The sequence below is a fragment of the Peromyscus eremicus genome, chromosome 14, assembly GCF_949786415.1.
Source record: "Peromyscus eremicus chromosome 14, PerEre_H2_v1, whole genome shotgun sequence".
NCBI classification, from domain to species: domain Eukaryota; kingdom Metazoa; phylum Chordata; class Mammalia; order Rodentia; family Cricetidae; genus Peromyscus; species Peromyscus eremicus.
This window is the reverse complement of record NC_081430.1, coordinates 25,381,793-25,406,173: the sequence shown is the minus strand read 5'-3', so window position 1 is coordinate 25,406,173 and position 24,381 is coordinate 25,381,793. Positions and strand designations below refer to the sequence as shown.

At 36.6% G+C, this 24,381-nt stretch overlaps 1 protein-coding gene across 4 annotated transcripts in view; it reads left to right on the top strand.

The window, feature by feature from the left end:
- Positions 1 to 24,381, top strand: part of Ralgapa1 (Ral GTPase activating protein catalytic subunit alpha 1) — a 221,331-nt gene that overhangs the window by 90,653 nt on the left and 106,297 nt on the right. For 3 of the 4 annotated variants that reach the window (XR_009382814.1, XM_059279417.1, XM_059279418.1), the window contains exons 15-20: positions 1,444 to 1,681; positions 2,614 to 2,775; positions 15,128 to 16,663; positions 18,397 to 18,521; positions 19,872 to 20,088; positions 20,968 to 21,144. Coding sequence is in view for 3 of the 4 variants with exons in the window: in XM_059279417.1 (XP_059135400.1) it covers positions 1,444 to 1,681; positions 2,614 to 2,775; positions 15,128 to 16,663; positions 18,397 to 18,521; positions 19,872 to 20,088; positions 20,968 to 21,144 (2,455 nt within the window). In the remaining variant the exon portion in view is untranslated. The remainder of the gene's footprint in view (positions 1 to 1,443; positions 1,682 to 2,613; positions 2,776 to 15,127; positions 16,664 to 18,396; positions 18,522 to 19,871; positions 20,089 to 20,967; positions 21,145 to 24,381) is intronic. The other variant, XM_059279419.1, reaches the window with a different exon arrangement.

Here is a 24,381-nt window from a genome sequence, read left to right as displayed (position 1 = left end):
TTGAGGCTGAGCTTGCTAGTAGGGAAAATGCCTTAAATCAGAAACCTGTTTATGTTAAAGCATCTTTTATAGAGCTAAATAAAAAGCCACTCATCTAAATAGCCATACACACAAATTCACAGCATAATGGAAGAAAAATGTTGTAATGAAGAGTAATGGTGCTTATTTTACCTCTAGTAGGGCAAGCTTATGGTTTCAGAAAGCTAACAAAAGGCTGCAGGAGTAATGCCTGAGTGCTTTATGAGTTTCTGAAGCTCTGGGATTATTAGGAAAAACATTTTCAATTTGTTCTGTAGTGATAAAAATGTAGTACATAACCAGGAGTCATTCTTGTGCTGCCCCATAGACTCTTAGTGTTCTCCTTTCTAGAGTTGATTGAATCAGTGGTATTTTTGATTATACAGGAATTGCATATTTTTTTCAACATGAAGGTTGACTACTATAAACTCTGAAAACAGGAAATATTTTATAGTGACATATTAAATGAAATTACATGGTTAAAATGATTCTTTCTATTAGAGGTCAAGACTATTTCCTATGTAAGCCTTGGCCATAAGTGTAACCATTTATATTGGCATTTTTAGTTCTTAATCACTTACCTCAAAATCTCTGCTGATGGTAAATTAACTTTTAAAATAGCAACATGTGTTATCTAAACTTTTAGAAAATTTCTCTTTTTTAGCTAACCCCGTGATGGGAGCTACAGAAAGATAAAAATTTAGCTTAGTTTGAACATTTAAAGACAGAATGAAAGGTCACTGGTCACTTCAATGTTATCTTTACATTTCATGTGTGAGTTTATAATAATTCCTTAGCAAAATTCATGAAGTTCAAGTTTTGAAAACTTTTTATTCTGTGACTTAATAGCAGGGTAAATATTTAGTAGCAATCCATAAAACCTTAGAGGATACCAGATAATTAGTATTTTCAGCCCTCTTAAGTGTAAGCTTTTAATACTATAATTGGGTTTATTACAGAATGCTCTTAATTGCTGTTGTATCTTTAAAATAAAATTTAATTTTAACCTTTAATTTGCATATAATTTTTCAAGGATATTTAATTAAGTACATCTCTAGGACCCCCCTCATTTTTTTATAGTAATAGTAAAGCAAACTTCCACATTATAGTAATTTCCATGTTTAATTTGGGAATGTAGTTTCAAGTTTTCACTTAACTCAGTTTCAACACTAAATAAGACAGAACCACCTCTTACATGGGTTTTACTTAGTAGTAGTGCAGTGCATCATAAAAGTTATGCCTTAGCATTACTGGGAATCAGTAGTTACTTAGCTTATCAGGTGGTAATAATTGTATTAGTTACTTGTACAACATTTTCTGTGATAAAATTTTTCTGTTTTTTAGATAAAAAGAATTGGATAGTTGATTTTGAAGTTACACACCAAACAAACCTCATTTGTTGTTTTTGAATATTTGCCTTTGTAGACGCTCATTGTTGCCTGGATCAAAGCAAATCTAAATGTGTACATTTCTCGAGAACTTTGGGATGACTTACTTTCAGTATTGTCATCGTTGACCTATTGGGAAGAATTGGCCACCGAGTGGTCTCTGACCATGGAGACACTAACTAAAGTCTTAGCGAGGAACTTATATAGTCTGGATCTCAGTGATTTGCCGTTGGATAAGCTGAGTGAGCAGAAACAGAAGAAGCACAAAGGGAAAGGTAAGAGCTCTCAAAGATTCTCCACAGGAAATTGTATCTTCTCTAATCTCCTTCATTGATCCTGGAGCTTTAAAATTCCAACAGTAAAATACAGAAATGCATTGTTCTTTTCTTATCCTTAAAATCAGTAATAACTTGGTAAGATAAAGAATGTCATATATATGTGTGTGTGTGTATATATTTATATGTATGTAGATATGTTATGGTCAATCTTATATTTAACTAAAGTTAAATAATACAGAACCTTAACTTTTATTTTAAATGATTAACCCAAGTCAAAATTTATAAAATGTATTTACTTTTTAGTATAAGCAGTTTTTATTGAATTGAAAAGATGATTGCATTTTATTCTATTTTTAGGGTATATAATAATTACTTGGATAGTTCTCTTGAAAGAATTGTATTATTTGAAACTACAAGTAAGCATTCTGTAGGTGTGAAATAGTGTTTGTGTAATGGTAAAGTGAAGTGGGGCAGTAGTGTACTTAGTAGGTCACTACCATGCCGTTGGTATAGTATCCTGATTTGTAAAGAATGAGTTGCCAGCTAGAAATTAGATTTGTCATAATTTATATTTAGCTATTCTTGGATAGTTAAGTATATTCCCAAACTACTTTTTCTGCACTATTTATTTCTCAAGTGGCTGTTATTGGTATTTAGAAATTAAAAAACTGTCACTCAAGATGACTTTCCTTTAGCTCATTTCTTATTTCTAGATAGTAGAGAATTATAATAGTTTATTGGTGATGAAATAATTAATATAATTTTTGTAGTCTTCCTAAGTTTAAACTATAGTTTTTATGTAAAATGAAGTTCAAAGAAGTCTTTATAGTTACTTTATAATGTATTGTGAGGAAGCCTTAGAATCTGCAACAATGTATTTCTGATAATTTAAAGATAACAACCAGGCAACCATAATACTGCATTTCTAGGAGTTGGACATGAATTTCAGAAAGTTTCAGTTGACAAGTCATTTTCTAGAGGATGGAGTCGTGATCAGCCTGGCCAGGCACCCATGAGACAAAGAAGTGCAACCACCACTGGCTCCCCAGGGACTGAAAAGGCAAGAAGCATAGTACGGCAGAAAACTGTTGGTATGTATGCTGAGGTCATGGGCGTAGGCGAGCGATGCCGAGCATACAATGCTGTCTGTGTAGGTGTTTTCTTCTGGGAGATAAAAACTTCTGTAGCCCTCTCCCCAGTAATTCGTATAATACAATAGCATGCTTATAAGCCTTTATTCCTTTAATATATATACTCTTGTGTTTATGGAGTTCACTTTATTGTGGGTATCTGTATTTCCAAATTGTCATTTTATAAAATTCAAAAAGTAGAACTTGGATCAACATGCAGAACTCAAACATGAGCTGGTATACTTTTTATTAAGTAAATGTATTCACAAATATGGAGATGGTAGCAAACTTTCAGTTTTAAAATTACATAGTCTTACTGGCTTTAGGAACTTCCAACAGGGAATTAATTCACTCCTTCGGCTGGCAGGCAACTGAGGTCAAGAAGAAATCTGTGCTTTTTCTTTTTAGACAAATAAAGTAGTTTTTATAATGTCGTGAAAAGTGGTATAGGAGCACTGTGGGAAGCACTAGTAGGCTTGAGGCAGCACAGTGTACTGTAGAGCTAGCAACTGTCTTCTCCTCCTCCTCCTCCCAGAGCCATGTGACTCAGCTGAGGTATAGTAGAGAGAAAATACAAGGAAGGCGTAGGCCCTGGGCTCTTTCTTACTCATTTTCTTTAGTAAATATCGAGGTAACCTTGGACGATTTACCAAACCTTTCTAGGCTTTACATTTTAAAAATGAGTGTGTGTGTGTGTGTGTGTGTGTGTGTGTGTGTGTGTGTTCCACATTGTGCATATAGAGGTCAGAGGACAACTTCTTTGAGTTGGTAATCTGTTTCCACCAAGTAGGTCCCAGGATTTAATTCAGATTGCCAGGCTTGGTGACTGTTACTTTTACCCACTGAGCAACATCCCCCTGGCTCCCTTTTCTAGGCTTTAAGCACTTGGTTTGTTTAGTGGTAGTGATACTTCTTCCACCTGAAATAGAATTGCATGATACTGTTTCAGATTTCAAGTGCACTAAACAAAAAGTAAATCCTTAAAAGTTTTACTAAGAAAGGTACATGCATAAAGTTGGAAAGTTAGAATTAAATACTGTTAGATCTTACTTGTTTGCTCTCTGAAACAGGGTCTCACACTGTATCCTGGGCTGGCCTGAAACTCACTGACCTCAAACTTTAAGTAATTTTGTCACAGCTTCTGGAGTACCTGGTTTACAGATATGAGCTACCATAATTGATTAATTTCCTAATTTTTAAAATTAATTTTTTATAACCATGGTGAATGAATGTGCTTAATTCAGTCGAAAAATGTACATACATTCCATTAAGCCCTCCTAGCATGCTCCTCCCTGTCTTCTCAGTTGACTTCACTAGAGGCAAACCTTCCTACCAGTTTCTTGTACATGCTTCTCAAGACCCTTTATTCACATAGAGGCCTAAAACACATTGCCTATGTACTATGGTTAACCATGGATTTTACACATTTGAATGAAAAAAGTTAAATATTCAGTATCAAAGCACTGTTCTAAACATTAAGGATGTAGTTAAGAACAAACACTTGATCTTGGTTAAAAACTAGGAAGTGGCCGGGCGGTGGTGGCGCACGCCTTTAATCCCAGCACTCGGGAGGCAGAGCCAGGCGGATCTCTGTGAGTTCGAGGCCAGCCTGGACTACCAAGTGAGTTCCAGGAAAGGCGCAAAGCTACACAGAGAAACCCTGTCTCGAAAAACCAAAAAAAAACCAAAAAACAACAACAAAAAAAAACTACGAAGTGATAAAGCAAATCAAATACTAAAAACAGTCACTGGCACTTACAATTTTAATGTTGTGCTTACAGATCCAGTAAACAACATGTAGTAGGAAGTTACAAAGCAAAGTAAGGTAAGATAAAGGACTAGAGACTAGCAGGAGGGAGAGCAAGACTTTTAGATGAAGACAGCCTTCTGTGTCATACAGTCTGAAAACATAGATTTGAGTAAGTGAGAGCGTGTGCTTAGGAAGGATCTGTAGGAGGTACATTCTGGGCAAAGGGGAAGTGTAAAAGCCCTGAAGCCAAGAGTTTTTGTTTTGTTTGTTGTTTCTTTTTGCCTTTATCATTTGCGTTGAATTCTATGCAGTATGGTTAAGTACTATGTTCTTACATAGCAGTACCTACAAGTTCATTTAATCAATAGTTCTTACACTGAAGCTAAAATTACTGGGAAGTTTAAGTTATTAGTTATTGCTGTGTGAACGAAAAATTTCTACCTTTGTGATCTAGTTGGCTCTTTTATGAAACTATTCAACCAAAATATGCAACCAAAAATACAAGTTTTGGAAAGTAACCTACAGTTTTTATATTTTAAAAAATACTTTGAAGTTTTTATGTTTATTATTTGAATGAGCACAGATTGTATATTTTTTCTTAAGAGCCTGATGCTGTGTTTGTTGTTGTTGTATATTTGCTTTGCTTTTAGAGAGGGTGTGCTGTAGACCAGGCTGGCCTAGAACTCACTGTGTGGTTAGAAATGACTGTGAACTTCTGATCCTCCCCCTCTTACCACTAGTGCTGGGAGACCAGGTGTGCACTCACACCTGCTCAGGAGTGTGAGTCTTCCTTCATGTTGATGCAAATTCTATTTTCTCCTAATATTTAGATTATTTATATAGCTTATGAAGTTATACTACTATACCTTAGTGTAAAGAGAGACACTGGTTTGAATAAGTATTCTCTCACCTGGAACAACTACTAAACACAAGAGTAAGTCATGACAAATCCAATTTCATAAAAGGACCTGTTAGTGATTAGAGGACTTTATTTGGGTAAGAATATGAAAATAGGAATGATTTTGTTAGTAGAATTCAGCTTCCTTAAGAAGAATTGCTCAGAGAAATGACCAAATAGGGTACCAGAATTGTTTTGGACTAATGGTATTATTTTTCAATGATTCCATTTGATAAATTTCTCATTTCTTGTTTTTTTTGAAAATGTGCTGAAGTGTCTGCTGTGTTTTTAATGCTGTTCCATTGTGATTGCTAATAATAGGCATTTTCCTGCTTTACACCAAAAGAATTACATTCAAAATGTGTGTTGTGGTTTCTTTTCTTACAGCTTGCCAGTATTTGCTGTGCTGAAATGTTTTAATTTAAAGTTTCCTTCCTTTGAGTCTTTTAGTTTTCTCTGTTGCTGCTTTTTCTGTGACACAGCCTTTCATTATAGTCACTCTTCTTTTTTCCTTCCCCACTTCTTTCTCTTCCTTTTTAAAGCCATGAGAAGCCGATCCATTGGTGAATGTGCTCTGCCATCGGCCTATATTCGCAGTGCTAAAAGTGCTCCTGTTCTGATCCATACTTCCAAACCCTTCTTGCCTGATATTGTTCTCACTCCCCTTTCTGATGAGCTTTCAGGTAGTGCCACCTCTGCTAATTTCTGCACCACCCTTCCACTTTTTAATCCTCTGCTTTCGAATTTGCTTATCAAATAAACTCTTCAAAGTTAATTTCTTTGGGGGGAGGTGTGGGAAATTGGAAAATAATTGAGAAATCAACATTTTGAGTTATTTGAACTCTAATGCTATTCTTGCAGTTCATTCTGGAAGTGCTAAGTTTAGTGCTGTGCCAATGTCTTATATTTTTTAATTATAAAAGGCCAAGTTGTTATGTTTGATTTTTTTTCTTTCAGGTGATTAAAAGATATAGTAATGAATATTTGTATCATAGATGTCTCACAACAGATAACAGACTTTTTTTTTTTTTTTTTTTTGCTTTTCAAGACAGGATTTCTCTGTATAACAGCCATAGCTGTCCCCTGGAAGTAGACCAGGCTGGCCTCGAACTCACAGAGATCCGTCTGCCTCTGACTCTTGAGTGCTGGGATTAAAGGCATGTGCCACCACTGCCCAGCCAGATAACAGACTTTTAATGTTTTGTTGTTTTAGTTAACAATATGGTAAATCTTAAGTATTATTTCCTCCCTGTCTTTTGTATTTATGGAACTAATTGAGGGTATATAATCACTGGAGAAAACATATAATCTAATAGTTACTCTGGGGTTTTATATTAGATATAACACTATGTAGAATTCAAAGGATGTTCTCAAATCATTTTAAGCAATTCCATATAGCCCTAATTCCGAGGGACTTAAAAACCTCAGCTTTCCCATTGGATTAGATCTTTATCAGTACCAGGATGGCATGCTCTTTTATTAAGACAGTTACTATTTAATAAAATGCATGGGTTTATTTCAGTGAGTTTTGAGAATTAACCATACACCGTCACCCAAATCAAATATGAAACACTTCCATTGCCCTAAAATTTCCCTAGTCTATGCCAGTAACCACTCATTCTCCACCTCCACATGCAGAAACCGCTTTTAACTTCGTCACCTCACTTAGTATTGCCTTTAAGTTATGTTGCTTATATATAAAATTATACATAGCTTGTCTTTTGGACAGAAGCAAACAAGTATAGATATTGTGCAAAATGTGATTGTTCAATGAGCTTACCTGGGCATCATGAGGTACCATCCTGGCAGTTTGCTTACAGGTGTTTCTGACACTGCTGTTCTGAAGAGGTACTGGTGTTTTTGGTTTTGTGTGTGTATGTGTAAGTTTCTTCTTTTCTTTTTCGCTTTAAAGTGTATCTTTAGTTCAGTGGACTGAAAGATCTGTGAAGGAAGGTACATCTGCGCTAATGATATATTCAGTGCCTCTGCCATCTGTATTCCATTAAGATTAACTTCTCTTCTAAATTATCAGGGTTCCAATAATTGAGAATTACTTATATGTAAATGCAGAAATATGTCTAAATAAGTCTTATGTTTGATACTCTATAAAGAATTATAAATGACAAAATGTATTTACATTTCTCAAAATGAAACAATAAAACATTCAGTTATTGGATAAATGCATTTTCTAGATGGCATTTGTAAGAATTACTTCTGGACAGTATTCTGATATGTTGTAACTTCTGGACAGTATTCTGATATGTTGTTACTTCTGATAGCATTCTGATATGTTGCTACTTCTGAATAGTATTCTGATATGTTGTTACTTCTGAAGGTATTCTGGTATGTTGTTACTTCTGACAGTATTCTGATATGTTGTTACTTCTGATAGTGTTCTGATATGTTGCTACTTCTGAATAGTATTCTGATATGTTGCTACTTCTGGATAGTATTCTGATATGTTGCTACTTCTGGATAGTATTCTGATATGTTGTTCTTGTTTTGAGTCAGTGTTTTACTTTGTAGCTCAAACTAATCTAAAACTGCCTAGTTTAAGCTGGCCTGCAACAGTGATCCTCTTACCTTAGCCTCCTAAGTTCTGGGAAAACAGGCACAAGCCACCATGCTCAGCCTCATAGTAAAATATATTTGGGAAATATTCAAGTATTATTTTGAAACCATAATATAATAAATTAGAGATAGTTTATAATTAAATTGGTATTTGATTTTGCAGTTAAATGACAAAAGTAAAATAGGAAATTTGGCCTTAATCCAAACCTTGGATGACCCATAAGATTTTTTGTTTGTTTGTTTCGTTGGCTGGTTGGTTTTTAAAGACAGGGTTTTTCTATGTAGCCCTGGCTGTTCTAGAAATCACTCTATAGACCAGGCTGGCCTTGAACTCAGAGATCAACTATCTTTGCCTTGGGGAATGCCGGGATTTAAGATGTGAGCCACCATGCCCAGCTGCTCCATAAATATTTGATGAATAAATCAGTAAAATTTAAGGCTACCAGTGCAAAACTTTAGGACAGTTGAATAGTATATATGTGGAATAATATCCACTTTAATGGATGAGAGAAAGTGGTATTTATTTCTCTTAAATATGGCCCTTAGTTCTAAATAACTGAATGAATAAATATTTTGCCCTTGGCTGTAAATACTATATCTTTCCATGCAAACAGCACAGATTTTTGTCTGCATATGTCTCACTATAATTTATTTCTTCAAATTAGCAAAGTTTCTGTCTGATAACTGAATTAGATACAGTTAAAGAGAACTTTCTAGTTTATTGTAAACAGATAAATTCTTTTGTTTCAGGCTTTTAAAAGCACATTTACTTAAAACATGTAATACAAATAATCTTCACTTATTTAGAAAGATTAAAATTAATTTTGGCCACTAATTCTTAAATTTTTGGTTGGATCACATAGTCTCCTGTTTTAAAAACTGTCAGAAAGTTTCTTTTTGTTTTTTAGAATCTTTGGGACTTTAGAAAATTTCTTGTCAGAAACTTTAATATTTTGACAAATAATTCTCGTAGGTGCTAATTAAAAAAAACAAGAATATTTTTAAAACAAGAAGTGCTTGATTTGTAGGGAAAACTCTAGGACTCACACCACTTATTTATGTACAATAGAGAAATAGGGATGGGAAAATGAAAGAACAGAGAAATCTATACTGTAGTAGTCAGGATATGTTGGAACCAAATTTCTGCTTTCTAATTGAGAATGTATTCTTAGTCTGTAACAAAATGCTAGAGTAAAGTAGCAGGCTCCCTGTTTAGTAGACACCTCCTGTCTGCTGCTGGAACACACCAAGTATATCTTCTTCCTCCTTTCCCAACTGTGCAGGTATGTCCATTACACTGATTGGTTACCCATCAAACCAGAATCTCTTCTGCCATTCACAGTAGGCTTTCATTGGTTCACTAAGAGGTGTTTGCTTCTTAAAGTATACCACAGAACCATCTTTCTGCCACTTTCAACTTAGTATGGCCATTGTTCTGTCTTGACTCCTTCATTTGGGTTTCTCATCCGCCATAATGACTGCCGGTATCTCTCAGCTACTGTTCCACAGAAGAGGCACCAGGTCCACACTGAAGGAGCACACAAACAACACCAGAAGCAGCAGTAAAATGTGTTTTTAAAAGCTAAAAGAAAGTCAAAGTGTTTCTTCCCTACCCCCTAATTCTCACCCCTGTTGAGAGTCTCATGTAGTGAAGACTGGATTTGAACTCAGTATGCAGTCAAGGATGACCTTGAATACCTGATCTCCCTGCCTCTGCCTCCCAAGTACTGGGCCCAGGTTACTTTGTACCATTTTTGCCAGCCCTTTTGTCTCCTCCATTATTTTTAGAGGGCCATTCTAGCATTCACATAGTTGTGAATGCTGTGATGCCGTGTCTTAGAACTTCATATATAGTTATAGATTAATTATTGACTGTCCTAGAAGAGTTTTCCTAGGCTAGGGACCAAGTGAAAGTCATTGGCATTATGCCAACACTTTCTTAACATAAGACTTGTCTTCAGTAGTTGAAAAAAAAAGTATTTTCTTGGGCTCTTAGCTCAGATTTTGATACAGTATATGTTGGGGCTTGCATAAACGCCAAATACAACTTTTTAGTAATTTTGGCATCTGAGGAAGCACAGTCTCTCTGGCCTCTCTCCCAGCATCTGTTGAGAGTTACTGCACTAGACTTCACTTGAATGCATTTGACGGTGAACTTAACAGACTTTCTGGTTTGTTTTGCTTTTGAGACGAGGTTTTTTTGTTTGTTTGTTTTGAGACAGGTTTCTCTGTGTAGTCATGGCTATCCTGGAACTTGTACTGTAAACCAGGCTGGCCTCGAACTCAGAGATGCATCTGCCTCTGCCTTCCCAGTGCTGGGTTTAAAGATGTGCCCCCCCACCACCAGGCTTGAGACAGGGATTTTTTATGCAGCCCAAGCTCCACCACCACGACTAGCAGTGTTATCTTCCTCTTAAGCAATTTCTTAAGCAAATTTGTTTATAGTGCCAAAAACAATGCCTTCATGAAAGGAGGGTATTAAAAAATTTAACAGTAGGGGCAATTTCTTATTTATAATTCTGTTTTCTGGCAGAAGAAAGATGCCCCCCTTTTTCTAAATTTTGCCAAGTAAGAATGAAACTTTTCCATCTCTAATTAAATAAGTATGTTCCTCTTTATGCAATGAAGATACTTCTTTTTTCCTGTCATTACTATGTAATAGCATATCCATCTTTGGTAGCTCTTTGCACCTACAATATGATGGTTATAGCATAATTCCAAATTATATATTCAGTTCTTGGCCCTGAACTCACTTGTTGAGTAGAGGATAACTTTGAACTCCTGTTCTTCCTGTATCTACTTATGAAATACCGGGATTATAGGTGTGTGTGGTCACACGCAGCCTCCAAAAATCTCTTTTTTATTGAATTATCATCTTAATATTTTCAAAGTAAAATTGGATGGTAACTTAAAAGGGCAGTTGGTAGATGTCAGCATAGTGGCTCCTCCCTGTATTCCCAGCAGGCAGGAGTTGAGACAGCTTGTGAGTTTAAGGACCACTTGGGCTACATAGTGAGTTAGTCTAGGCCAGCGTGGCCTAGGAAGTTAAGAGCCTGTTTCAGAAAAAGAAAAAGAGAAAAGAAAAGAAGGCAACCCATACATAACATGCTCATAAACAAAACACTATAGTATAACATAAAACTAAAGAAACATGAACATGCACCTGCACACACAAACATGAACATGCATACATGAACATGGACACACATAAACATAAAACATGTATATGTGAATATTAGTCTTGAAAGAGTAGAAGATAGTTCAGTGGCATAACTTTTTATCTGATTGATTGTTTTGGTTTTTTTATTCATTTATTTATTTTGAATCCTGGCCACAGGATTGATTGGTTTTTAAGTCTTCATATGATTCAGTAATGTAACACTGCTTTGCCCACTGAGACATCCCATCTCTTAAAAAGATACATAGGTGGTGTATCTATGTAAAACATTCTACCATGAAGGTACATTGATATCATTGTCAAAATAGGCAAAAAGTGATAAATTATCTATTAATTATTAGTAAGAAGCTTGAGTTCCATAATGACATTGGTTTCTGTATAAACTAACATAGATCATTTTAAGTTCAAGGGCCATAAAATACCAATATTTGTGCTTTACTAAGAAAATAATTTAACTTCATTAAAAGAATTTGGAGATTTCTGCTTTTTATAAATCTAGTTGAATGTTAATATTTCTAATTTAAGATGTTCTGTTCTTGAGGAATTATTTTTACCAATGAGGAACAGCTTAAAAAAAGAACTTCGCCGGGCAGTGGTGGCGCATGCCTTTAATCCCAGCACTCGGGAGGCATAGCCAGGTAGATCTCTGTGAGTTCGAGGCCAGCCTGGGCTACCAAGTGAGTTCCAGGACAGGCGCAAAGCTGCACAGAGAAACCCTGTCTCGAAAAACAAAAAAACAAAAACAAAAACAAAAATAACAAAAAAAAAAAAAAACCTTTCATGTATTTGTTGTGCATTTGTGTGTGGGCTTGTGCACATGAGTGCCGGTACCCAAAGAAGGCAGAGAAGGCACCAGATCTCTTGGAGCTAGAGTAGGAGGCTGCTGTGTGCTACCGTGGGCTGCTGTGGGCTGTCCAACCTGGGTGCTGGACCCACACTCGTATCTCTAGAGGAGCAATGTGTGCTTCTCAGCATCCAGCTGTCTGTCCAGCCCAGTGAGCAGCATTTTTATGTAATTGATGTTTTCCTTCTTCTGTATTGTATCCATTCTATATGATAAATGCTCTGAAAAGCAATGAAGATAATTGTATGAAAAGCATAAAAATCTTCAAGAAACCTAAATTGTGTTGGAAGGGTTTTTTTCCTTATATGCTACAAGCTAACAGTAATACTTTAATGTACAATTTACCTTTAAAACTAGCAAAATAACCTTCCTTTGAAACACAATATTCATAAAAATGTACATTTTAATACAGAAAATAATCTTCAATGCTTTAATGCTAAACATTACCAAGGAAACCTAGGCAAATAAGACTTGTCACGCCTATAAAATTATAGGTTTCCGTGAAGCATTGATTCAGTAGTCAAGAATTTTTTTTTTCATTTAAGATAGCAGAAAGACCACCATTTAGCTCTCTTATGGACTCTGAAATTACACTGAGTAAGAATTTACCTTTTGTAAACAAGGAAGCTGCTCTCATGCCCTCACCGTCTAAAGGATGTGAATTAAATCTCAGTCACTTTGTGTTCCTGGAAAAATGATAGCTTCAGTCTGATCTAAATGTTTAGTTAGAACACTTCAGTGATAGTACTGTTACTTCTGTTTTGTGAGATAGGGCCTCACTTTTGTAGCATAGGCTAGCTTTTTTGTTTTGTTTTGTTTTTTGTTTTGTTTTTTTGAGACAGAGTTTCTCTGTGTAGCTTTTGCGCCTTTCCTGGAACTCGCTTTGGAGACCAGGCTGGCCTCGAACTCAGAGAGATCCGCCTGCCTCTGCCTCCAGAGTGCTGGGATTAAAGGCGTGTGCTGCCACCACCACCACCACCACCACCACCACCACCACCACCACCACCACCCGGCTCATAGGCTAGCTTTGAACAAAGCTCTTCAGCCCTCTGCCTCCCAAGTGCTAGATTATATCCCTGTGCCAGCCATCATGCCAGGCTTAGTTCTGTTTACTTTCAGCATTTGCATTACAAGTGTAATAAATAGCAATGATAATCTCTTAAAATTCTGATTTTATTTTGCTGGGAGATACATTTTTTTTTATTTCTAGGTAACCTAAAGACTTTATTTTTTATTAATTTTTAATTTATTATTATTATTATTATTATTATTATTTGGTTTATTGAGACAGAGTTTCTCTGTGTAACAGTGCTGGCTGTCCTGGAACTTGCTCTGTAGACCAGGCTGGACTCAAATTCAAAGATCTGCTTGCCTTTGCCTCCCCAGTGCTGGGATTAATGATGTGCGCTACCACTGTCTGGCAAGACTTTATAATGAGTTCACAGGCATTGTGTTAACTTCCACAATTAACAATTACACTTTGAAAAATTATATGTAGTATTTGATTTTGTGATTTGTGGTTTCATAAATATTTTTGAGGACTTAAGTATACTTAGCACTTTAAGATTGTAAAAATAATGTAATGACATTAAGCCATTTTTTTTGAAACTGCATTATAAACTTGAGAAAAGAAAATTAATTACTCTGGATTTCAACTTCCTCATCTGTAGGAGAATTAATTAGGTAATCTCTGAATCTCTATTTTGACTTCAGACTCTGTACTTGGTTTTTATTATTTATTTATTCCTATTTTATGTGCATTGGTGTTTTGCCCACACACATGTCTTATGTGAGGGTGTCAGATCCCCTGGAACTGGAGTTAACAGACAGTTGTGAACTGCCATGTATGTGCTTGGAATTTAACCTGGGTCTTCTGGAAGAGTAGCTAGTGCTTTTAACTGCTGAGCCTTCTCTCCAGCCTCCCAGAATTTGTACTTCTTAAAAAAGAGATGCAAGAAGCCACGGTTTCTAGAGTTTCTATTGCTGTGATAAGACACCATGACCAGAGGCAGCACAGGAAGGAAGTGGGTAATTTCAGTTTACAGCTTGTAGTCCATCATTCAGGGAAGTCAGGGCAGGAACTCAAGGCAGGGCCTAGATGCAGGTACTGATGCAGAGGCCATGGAGGAGTGATACTTAGTAACTTGCTCCTCTTGGCTTGCTCAGCCTGCCTTTTTATGGTACCCAGGACCACCTGCCCAGGGCTGGCATTACCCACAGTGATCTGGGCCTTCCCACATCAGTCATTAATCAAGAAAATGCACCACAAGCTTGCCCATAGGCCAGTCTGGTGGGGCATTTTCTCAGTTAAGGTTTCTTCTTTCCAAATGACTAGCTTGTGTCAAGTTAGCATAAAACTACCCAGCACAGTGGTTGCTTATGAGAAGGGCCACTCATAGGTAGATAAGATTTCTCTTTGTTTTTATCTAAAACAAAGAATAATTTTTTTGATGTACTAATCTTATTTTGTTTTTTACTGATTATATTTGATAGTAAAGAATAGAATTTAAGATTATAGTAAATAAAGTAAAACAGAAGAAAACATACAGTGCCCTGACAAAGAGAACTTTAAGGAACAGAGGGGAGATTTCCCTTACTATAATATGTGGTCAATTGGATAGCGACAGTTGAGGAAAGGCAATGCCTTCTTCCTGCCTGATGGGACAGAATTTCTAAAAGTCTACATGAAACACCTAAATCAGCTCTGTGTGTTACAATCTCTTTCCCCTCTCCCGCTTACAATGCGAATAGGAAAGACTAACAAGTCTGAATTGCTTGGTGTATTGGCACAGCTCTATCTTAAACTGCACTTCCGAGTGTTTCATCACCTCACTCTTCATATGCATGTTAACATCTTAAGTGCATTCTGGTCGTTCTCTAATTCATTGACACCACATGCCTTGGGCCCATCATATTTTTGAAAAGTCAGCTTTATATTTTTAATTGGTTTTCTTTAGTTGAACTTACAAAAAAAATCAGAATTTTTTTATCGGGAAGCATATGCTTGGGTTGTGGGTGAAACAGCTTTATATTTCTATAATTTCTACTATGTATGATTTTTGTCTTTTACAGATATTGATGATGCTCAAATCCTTCCCCGTTCAACCAGAGTCAGACATTTTTCACAGAGTGAAGACACTGGAAATGAAGTTTTTGGAGCTTTGAATGAGGAACAGCCATTGCCTCGAAGTAGCAGCACGTCTGACATCTTGGAACCATTCACTGTTGAGCGAGCCAAAGGTGCAGTTCCTGTCGTTGACAGTTCATCCCGCCATGCTCCGAGCTTGCAGAGTTCCACAGAGGCTTCTTCAATAACTAGATCCACTGAAAGCCACATCACTGATTCTCATAGTAGAGAGTCTTCTCTGGAAGTTGGTGATAGCATATATGACCATCTCTGTCATTTAATAGGTCCAGTAGAACTTGCAGATGCAGCTTTTGAACAAATCCAGTACATTGACCTTGAAGGAGACGATGATCTTCTTTCTTCCCTGAAAGAATACTTTAAGGAAAACCAGGAAAATCATAGTAAAAATGAGCTAGGTAAAGATACAGCTTCTCAGAAGGTGATTATTGCAGTAACTAGAGATGAAATACCATCTTTAGATAAATTAGAATACATAGGCCAAGAAATAACATCAGAAAATCTCATGTCTGTTGTTGGGACTCCTGAAAATACAGCATTTCAAAAAGAACCAAGCTCAGCTGTCTTCACGAGTACTCTTGCACCTAACCAGTCAGTTAGTTTCTTGAGAACACAAACTGCTGAAAAATCTAAGCAACTCAATCTTGATGACCAGTCCTCGGATCCTAGTTCAGATAGCCCTTGTGATAAAGAAAAAAAGAAACATCTGTATAGACAAACAGCCACAGAAGTAGATGCCTGTGTAGATATGACACTAGGTGAAAAGCTTAAGAGTATACAAGTTAATGAAAAAATCACCCCATATATAATGCATGCCAAGAAAACTGCACTAAAAGCACCAATAAACCGCAGAATGCCTCATGTTTCCAACACTAGCAAGCTTTCTCCAACTAAGAGGAGCTTGTCTGAAACAGTAACGCATAGGGCCAAAATCATGAAAATTGCTGCTAAGAAACGCAATAGTGTTCATGTTACTTTTAGACCGTCTACTGAGTCTGTCCAGTTCTATAACCCTCTGGAAAACAAAGAGGCTCCATGGAAGATGAGACTACGGAAGCTCAGTGCCTTTAGCAGTAGTAGCAATAGCAGTGCCAGCAACACACAGACCAGCTCAACTAGTGGTACAGACCTTGTAAAACCTGGTGTGTACAGACCTCTCGATACGGTTGGTGCAGCATCAGTTAGCAAACCAGTGAAGGAATCCACAGAGATTCCCACCACCACATCACAGAAAGAAGGAATTGCAAGTAACCAGTTAGGGAGCCGCAGTACTCTTAGGTCATCAAGTCACGAGGCAGGACTACAGCAGGGCTCCCTGGGTGGCGTTTATAAAACTGTTGTACATGCTCTTTCGAAGCCGAAGGCAAATGTTTCCCCACAGAGGCAGAACAGAATGCCAGCAGAGGCTCCACTGAGGGATCTGTACAGTCATGTAATGGGCTATTTTGGAAGGAAAGCTGCAGGTGAGCACTAACAGTGTGCAGAGCGCAAAAGGAGAAAGACAGCACCAGTTTGGCTTAATGCAACTGAAGCAAGCTCTAAGCAATCAAAAAGCTTTGGGATGGTCACTGCTTTCTCTCTGTTTGGTTATGCATGCGCCTTTCCCCAGCTGTATTTTTCCCAGCATACAATATTTATTTAAATTACTAATTTCCCTTATGAGGCACTTAGTTAAACCTCTTTGCTGCTGAACAATAAAATAGAAAGGGAAGATGCAGGAACAAATTTAATGACCTTTCAAAGGTCAAGTATTTTTCTGAGTGTGCCCCATGAGTCTTAAAGTTTACTGAGGAGTTGGCTGTACCTTCTCTCTTGCCCTACTAATTTATGTGTAAACGGGCATTAGCTGTAGTTAATTGAATTCTCTTATTCTTACTGCTAACTTAGTTGGTTTTATATTTTTTCCTTGGTAGAAGGTTACTTTGACATCTAACATAACAGAAATCAAAGTCCTAAAACCAGCACCAACATTATACTTAACGATCATTGAAGAGGAAATCCTTTCTTTAATCTCAAAGAAGATTTAATCAGTTTCCGTTCAAGGCATTTCTGAAAAAAAATTGCTGTAGGCCTTTAGTCTTTCATTCTTGTGTATAGAATGTATCTTTGAAAGATTGAAATATTTATTGTGAAATTTTAAATGTGCATGAAGGTTTCATAACAGCTAATCATTATTTCAGTGTGGAACCTAAACGTGCAGATTAGAAAAAGGAAGCAAGATTGTAGTAACCACTTTATCTTGTTTCAAAATTAAACAACTTTACAGATACAGAAACTTAACTTTCAGCAGTAAGGTAGGTTTTGTTTTCATTTGTTTTAACATGGTTTTGTTAGCATGATTAACAACGCTGTGTAATGCATCTTGCATTGAGCCATTAATGCCACTTGAGGGCAGTATATTACAGCTTAGCAAAGCCTGGCCAGTAATATAAAGACAATGGTATTGCACAGTCTGAAACTCTTCATGATTCAGTAGGAATCTAAGCAGCGCTGGTCTTTGTTCCACAGAGAAACAAACTTTTCAACAGTATGATAGTGACATAATTATCTTATTTTCCACCAGTTAGTTTTCCAAGTGAAAATAATCTTGTTAGTATAAAATCATATTATAGTGTCAGTGTTAAACAAATCAAGTAACTATTTTGGTTTGATTTTTTTCTTGACTCTTGTGAAAATTTAACCTTTTTTTTTCTTCAAGCACTGAAGTTAGATTTTAGGCTAAATCTTAAAAACAGTATACCAAATCATGAAATTTTAATTTGTATCCAAACCTAAATGTGTTTGTGTCTCACTGAGATTTGCAAAAATTGAAAGGATATATTCTTGCAGTTATTCTCTGGGAAAAGAGGGAGAATGTAAATTATTACAGCCCTATAGCAGCATAGAATAGGAGGAAAGGAAAATATACCAGTTTCTTTATAGGCAATATTAACCTGACTTCAGCTAGTGCTTACCTCTAGCTTTCTTGCTGTTTAAGGTCATACTGAAGATTGACTAACATCTGCTTAGTTAAATAAAGTAAATACAATTTACTAATTCTTAAAAATTAAATCCGAAAGGAGGGAAATTATTCATAAGTGCATGTTTGGCAAATAATGGATATGGCAGAGGTACTTTATTTTGGATTATTTGTTTCAAATTTAGAAGATACAGTTAAGTTGTTGCTTACTATATGTAGTTATTTATTTGCTTCTAGTAAATAAAGAGGACACGAGCCCCAAACTGCCTCCTCTTACTAGTGACACTGGTGGCAGCAGTGCTAATGTCCCTGACCTGATGGATGAGTTCATAGCAGAGCGCCTTCGAAGTGGGAACGCCTCGGTGAGCTTGCTTTTTCTGCCATTTATTTGGCTTGAGACAAAGATAGAAAACTAAAAGATAGGTATAATGTATATGTGGAAGTTCTTCTTCAAAATTTCATTTTACTGAAATGTAACCCTTCTTTATGAAGTAATTAAAACATTTTACCATGAATATATTTATTTTATCTGTGTGTATATGTGGGTGCATGTGTGCCATAGCATGCACATGAGTGTCTGAGGACAGCTTAGGGGACGTAGTTCTCGCTTCTGCCTGTTCATCAGTGTTCACAGTAAGCACCTTCATCACTGATTTGCCAGCCCTTACAACTTTTTAAAGCTGGACTTAGGGGTACAAAGTTCTACCCAGCTGCTCAGGAGGCTGAGGCAGGAGGATAGCTAGTTCAAGACATTACCTGGGGTACAATGTAAGTTCAAAGCCAGCTTGTGTAACTTAGTGTGACCCAGTCTTATCAAAAGTAAAAGGAAAGCTGGCTGGACCTCAGTGATAGAGTGCTTGCATAACATTTACAAATCTTTAGGTCAAATCCCCAGAGGGGTGGGGTGGGGTGGAGTGGGGTGGCTCGGAATATGTGTATTGTGTTTTAAACTAAAGGTTTTAAATTATATTTTTTCAAATTGTATTTTTTATTAAAAGACATAAAACATTGAAATTTGTAGCTTTTACTACAGACACACTGGACTATTAGTAGTTGTAATCCACTTCCTTCCTAGTTCCCCTTACACTCTTGTGAGGCTGGTATCACCTGCTAACTGCCAGTAGGAAAGAACAACAGGAGTCACTTAGCCCGGTTCGTAGTTTTGATAGCATAAATATTGCTTAAACAATTCAGATAACTCTAGAGTCGATGTTGAAATTTACCATTTATCTTAAATATTAAATATCAGAATGAAAATCAAAGCTAGTGTATCTCTAGTTCTCAGTTGCAGAATTGCTTTTAAAAACTGTCATATTCCACTTGGGTTTTAATTTGTCCATGACTGTTACCTTTCCTTTTATTTTAATTTTTTCTTTGAGTGAGTGAGAATTCTTTTAGAATCATCTTTTTACGTACTCTGTTTGCTTCTTTGTTCCACTGTGAACTTCATTTTCCTTCTCTTTAAGAGCCTTAGACCCAGAACCCTCTCACCTGATAGTTGGCTCTTTGCTTGAAGTAGAACTACAGTAGCTTAGGCATCAGGTACATGTCATTACATACTATTTAGAATGTTTGATAAGTGTGTTTCTCCTGTCCAACTGAGGTCCTAAATATCAGCATTTATACTGATTATTATCTTGAAAACTAAAAGTTTCGGATGCTTAATTAAAAATTTAAAAAATATTTTAATTGTAAAATGTTTCTTGTTTTAGACTATGACAAGAAGGGGAAGTAGTCCAGGCAGCCTTGAAATTCCGAAAGACCTCCCTGATATTCTAAACAAACAGAACCAGATGCGTCCTGTTGATGACCCAGGTGTACCCTCAGAGTGGACATCTCCTGCCAGTGCAGGGAGCAGTGATCTTATGAGCTCGGACAGTCATTCAGATTCTTTCAGTGCGTTCCAGTGTGATGGACGAAAATTTGACAGCAAGTATCTTTTACTGTTTGAAGCTGTGTTTTCTGTCAGTTGTTTGTTGATTTGTGGATTGCATAGCTTTTGCTTTGCTCTCTGTTGTTACCCTATATGTTGATTTCACAAATTCTGAAGTAAGGTTGAGGGAATCATCTTAGGTTGAGACCATTTTATTTTGCAAAAAAAAAAACCCTTTTTGCAGGGGGCATTTTGAAAAACCCAAACCACTGTCCATCATAAGATAGATTACATATTAAAGACAGAAGATGTGAAAAGAAAAATGATTTAGAACAGTGTTAATATTAAAATAAAGGGTCAGCATGGTTACGAGATGCTGTTATTTAATGCACTCATATTTGACGTCTGTTGTCCAATTCTGTTCTACCCAGACCCTTCCTTGAATATTCCTCCATGTTAAATATCAGCAATTATTATCTGGTACCATATGTCACTACATCATTATGCTGCTGAAATTCTCTCTACACGTAGCATTCAGAGAATAAAGTAAAAAAACTTTGGGAATCAAGTTTGTGAAGAGCTAGGAGGTACATTGGAGTAGTGTATGTTTCCTTCTGCAATAGGTTGATTGTCTACTGAGCTCAAACAGGTGCAATTTTAAGAGATGATGATGATGATGATGATGATGATGATGTGTGTGTGTGTGTGTGTGAGAGAGAGAGAGAGAGACAGACAGACAGACAGACAGAGAGACAGAGTTATAAAATACTTAAAAAGTAGTAAGTGTATCAGAAACTACATAAGAATGTCATTTTAAAATAATCATTGTTAACAGTAAGGTGTTACAACCCTAACATTGTGTGGTTGGAGGAGGGCGGGGACTGGACTGTTTGAGTATGGTGTTGCTGCCGTACTAGCATTTCTTCTTCCTGCAGACTTTGGCTTCGGGACTGACATAGGGATCCCGTCCTCTGCGGATGTGGATTCAGGTTCTGGCCATCTTCAGAGCACCGAGGAGCAGGAAGTGGCTAGCCTAACAACACTTCATTTAGATTCAGAAACAAGCAGCCTTAATCAGCAAGCCTTCTCTGCTGAAGTTGCAACTGTTACTGGTAAAGTAACTCACGGGAATGTTACTTAATCTTGGCTTCTAAACTTCCAAAGAATGGTTAAGTTTCTACAGCTTGTATGACCTACTGCTATTTCAATGGAGGTTTTTTTGTTTGTTTGTTTGTTTTGTTTTCATTTAATTTTTATTTTATTTTAACAGAGGAGCAAACAAAACAAAACAAAACCCCAAAGTAGTTTCTTGACATGAAGTACATATAGGTAAGCATTAGTGGACCCGATGTATATGCACCAGACTAGAAGAGGTTATTAAATAAACAATCTAGAAGAGGAAAAAAGTACTTCACTATATATTTTTCATTTTTTGGTTTTTTGAGACAGGGTTTCTCTGTGTAGTTTTGGTACCTGCCCTAGATCTCATTCTGTAGACCAGGCTGACCTCGAACTCACAGAGATCCGCCTGGCACTGCCTCCCAAGTGCTGGGATTAAAGGTGTGCGCCACCATCGCCTGGTTCAGATACTTTTTAAATGTGACCAAACTCAACCTTAGTATAACAAGCGGTGTCCTTATTTATTTATTTTTTAATATAAATGTTACTGCAGGGTTAGTGTAGAGATTAAAATGATCTTGAAGGTTCTACCGTGTGATCTAAACTTACTCTGGTTCCAGCTGTACTCTGATGCACCCCACTCAATGGTTAGCCATTCCAGTTCATAGTCATGGGTAGTCGCTGATGATTCTAAGCATCCTGATCTCTTTAAAAACAGAAATACTTCCCCATGCAAGCTTGATTCTAATTCTACTTTACTTAAAACATTAGTAAAACTGCTATGTTTTTCAAAGGTTATTACAATGTGAAAGAAAATGTCACCGTTCTTTTTTCTTATGTCTCTTTATTCATCAAAACTAAAGCTCCAAGAGCTAGGGAGATGATTCAGTGAGTAAAGTACTAGCCAAGCGAGCACGTTGATCTGAGTTTGGATGCCAGAACCCTTGAAAAACCTGGACATAGCAATGCATTCCTCTGCCCCAGCTTTGGGGGTACTAAGACAGGCAGCTCCAGGAGCTTGCTGGCCAGCCAGTCTACTCCAAAAAACAAGCTCCAGGTTGAATGAGAGGTGCTGTCTTAAAAGTTGGATAGCAGTAGAAAATGATGACATCCTAATATCAACAATCAGGCCTCTCCATGCTCCCACATGTACCTATGTGGATGAGTACACCCACACACACAGGTACATACACACACAAAAGTAAATGAATAAATAAATAGTTCAAATAAAAAAATCTAAAAATTAAAACTTATGTATAAAAATTGGTTTTACGTTTGTTTATGTGGTCTTTTTTTTTGTAGCTAAACTTCTAAGAATTTGTAATATGCATGCAACTTATGTGCTGCATTGAATGACCGATTCTGTTACCCTATTGGGAGGTTTTAGTAGTAATACTAACCTTAATCTCAGACATTATCAGTAGTGCAGGGGTATTTAAAAACAGCTGTTTTTTATTCACAAACATAAAATTCAGGAGTGAGTATAACTTCATATACTCAATATACAAAACTTTGCAACATATTTCTTATGGTCAAGTTTGCATGCATTATCACACTGGTAACTGTGTTTTATCAGAGGGATGTTACTTCCCCTGGAATCTTCCCTCCTGTTTAATACAGAAGCTTTCAGATACTACAAGAAATCTAGAGGGAAAGATTAAAAGATATGAAGTTTAATACATATAGTTAATATAAGCTCTATGCATATTGGGGATATGAGTATCAGTGTAAAAATGTTGGGGGTTTTTTTTGCTTTAAAAATTCTTTTAACAGTGAAAAACCTTTAAGTCAGCCATTATAGAATCTTGTTATAAACTTAAAGGTAGTATTGATCCTCTGGTAGTTCATCTCAATATAAACTGATTTTAAAATCTTAGGTCTTAAAAATGGATTTAGGATATCAAGATGACTCATTGGGAAAAGGCTCTTGCCGCCACTCCTAACAGCCTGAGTTGGTCCCAGAGATTTACATAGTGGAAGAAGAGAAACAGCTCCTGCAAGTTGTCCTCTAACCCCCACACATCCTGTGGTCAGTGCACACACACACACACACACACACACACACACACACACAGTAAATCTAAAATGTCTAATGTATTGATTTTTTATGAAATATGATAATACATGGAGATAAAAGAAATAGATTTGTATTTCAAAGCATTTGCTGAAAATATTGATGCCTCTTGGAGATGCTTGAAGTTTTCACTAAGTGTTAAGGAGATTTTTCTCCCTGTGCCTTCCGTGTGATAGTGCTTAGGCTAAGCTTCAGAGTCCTCAGGCTTCTGCAGCTGTCTTATCATAGGAATTTTCTTGTATGTCAAACAAAAGGAACATGCCACCTAGTTAGTAATATGACTCCTCCTAATTAATCCTAGGTGGAGTTGTATTATTTTTATACATAATTATCATATATTATGTGATTATTATAACATACATATACTATAGTTCTTTATCTTTTGAGCATTTATTGTGCTACTTTTAAAAATTACTCAAGTGATATGTGGAACCACACTTTTAGAAAATTAATACAAATGTGTAACATATTGTTTTTTGCTTTACTATATAGAAGTAAAAAGGACAGGATTTTACAATTACTGGGTCTAGAACCTTGATATTTCTGAGCTAGAAAGAAATTGAAGATGAGAAAATGAACTATGTATGTAGCTCCTGTTTAGTACCAGTGGACTCTGTTCTGTAGCTCCCATCGGCTATCCTGTATGGCACTTATGCTGCACAGTGCTTAAACTAGCAAGATCACTTGCTGTGTGTCATGCACTGTGGTAGACACCAGCAATCAGTGATATGTGACGAGTAACAAGCCTGTGTTTAAGGAGTTTGTATTCTGCTGAGGAGTTTTTCCAACTGAACAGGCATGTTAAAATCAGTATGATAGTGGTATAATGTGAAGGTATGAAAGTCTACCAAGCCATATGGCAGGGAGTTACACTTGGTAAGGTCAGGAGTAGGCATCAGTAGGAAACAATGTCTAAGCCAAGAATTTAATCAGGATTCTGTGCAAAGAAAAGAAAACATGGAAAAGGTCTAGACTATGATGATTTTAATAAATAGAGTTCATTTGCCTAGAATACAAAAATTATAGGCAGATTGTAGAGTAATAAGAGCATTACAAGGACGCCTGAACACTAGGAAATTAATTGGAGGGTTTGCAAGAGAAATGAGAAGACTTGGAGGATGTTTGTTTGTTTGTTTGTTTTTGAGACAGGGTCTCA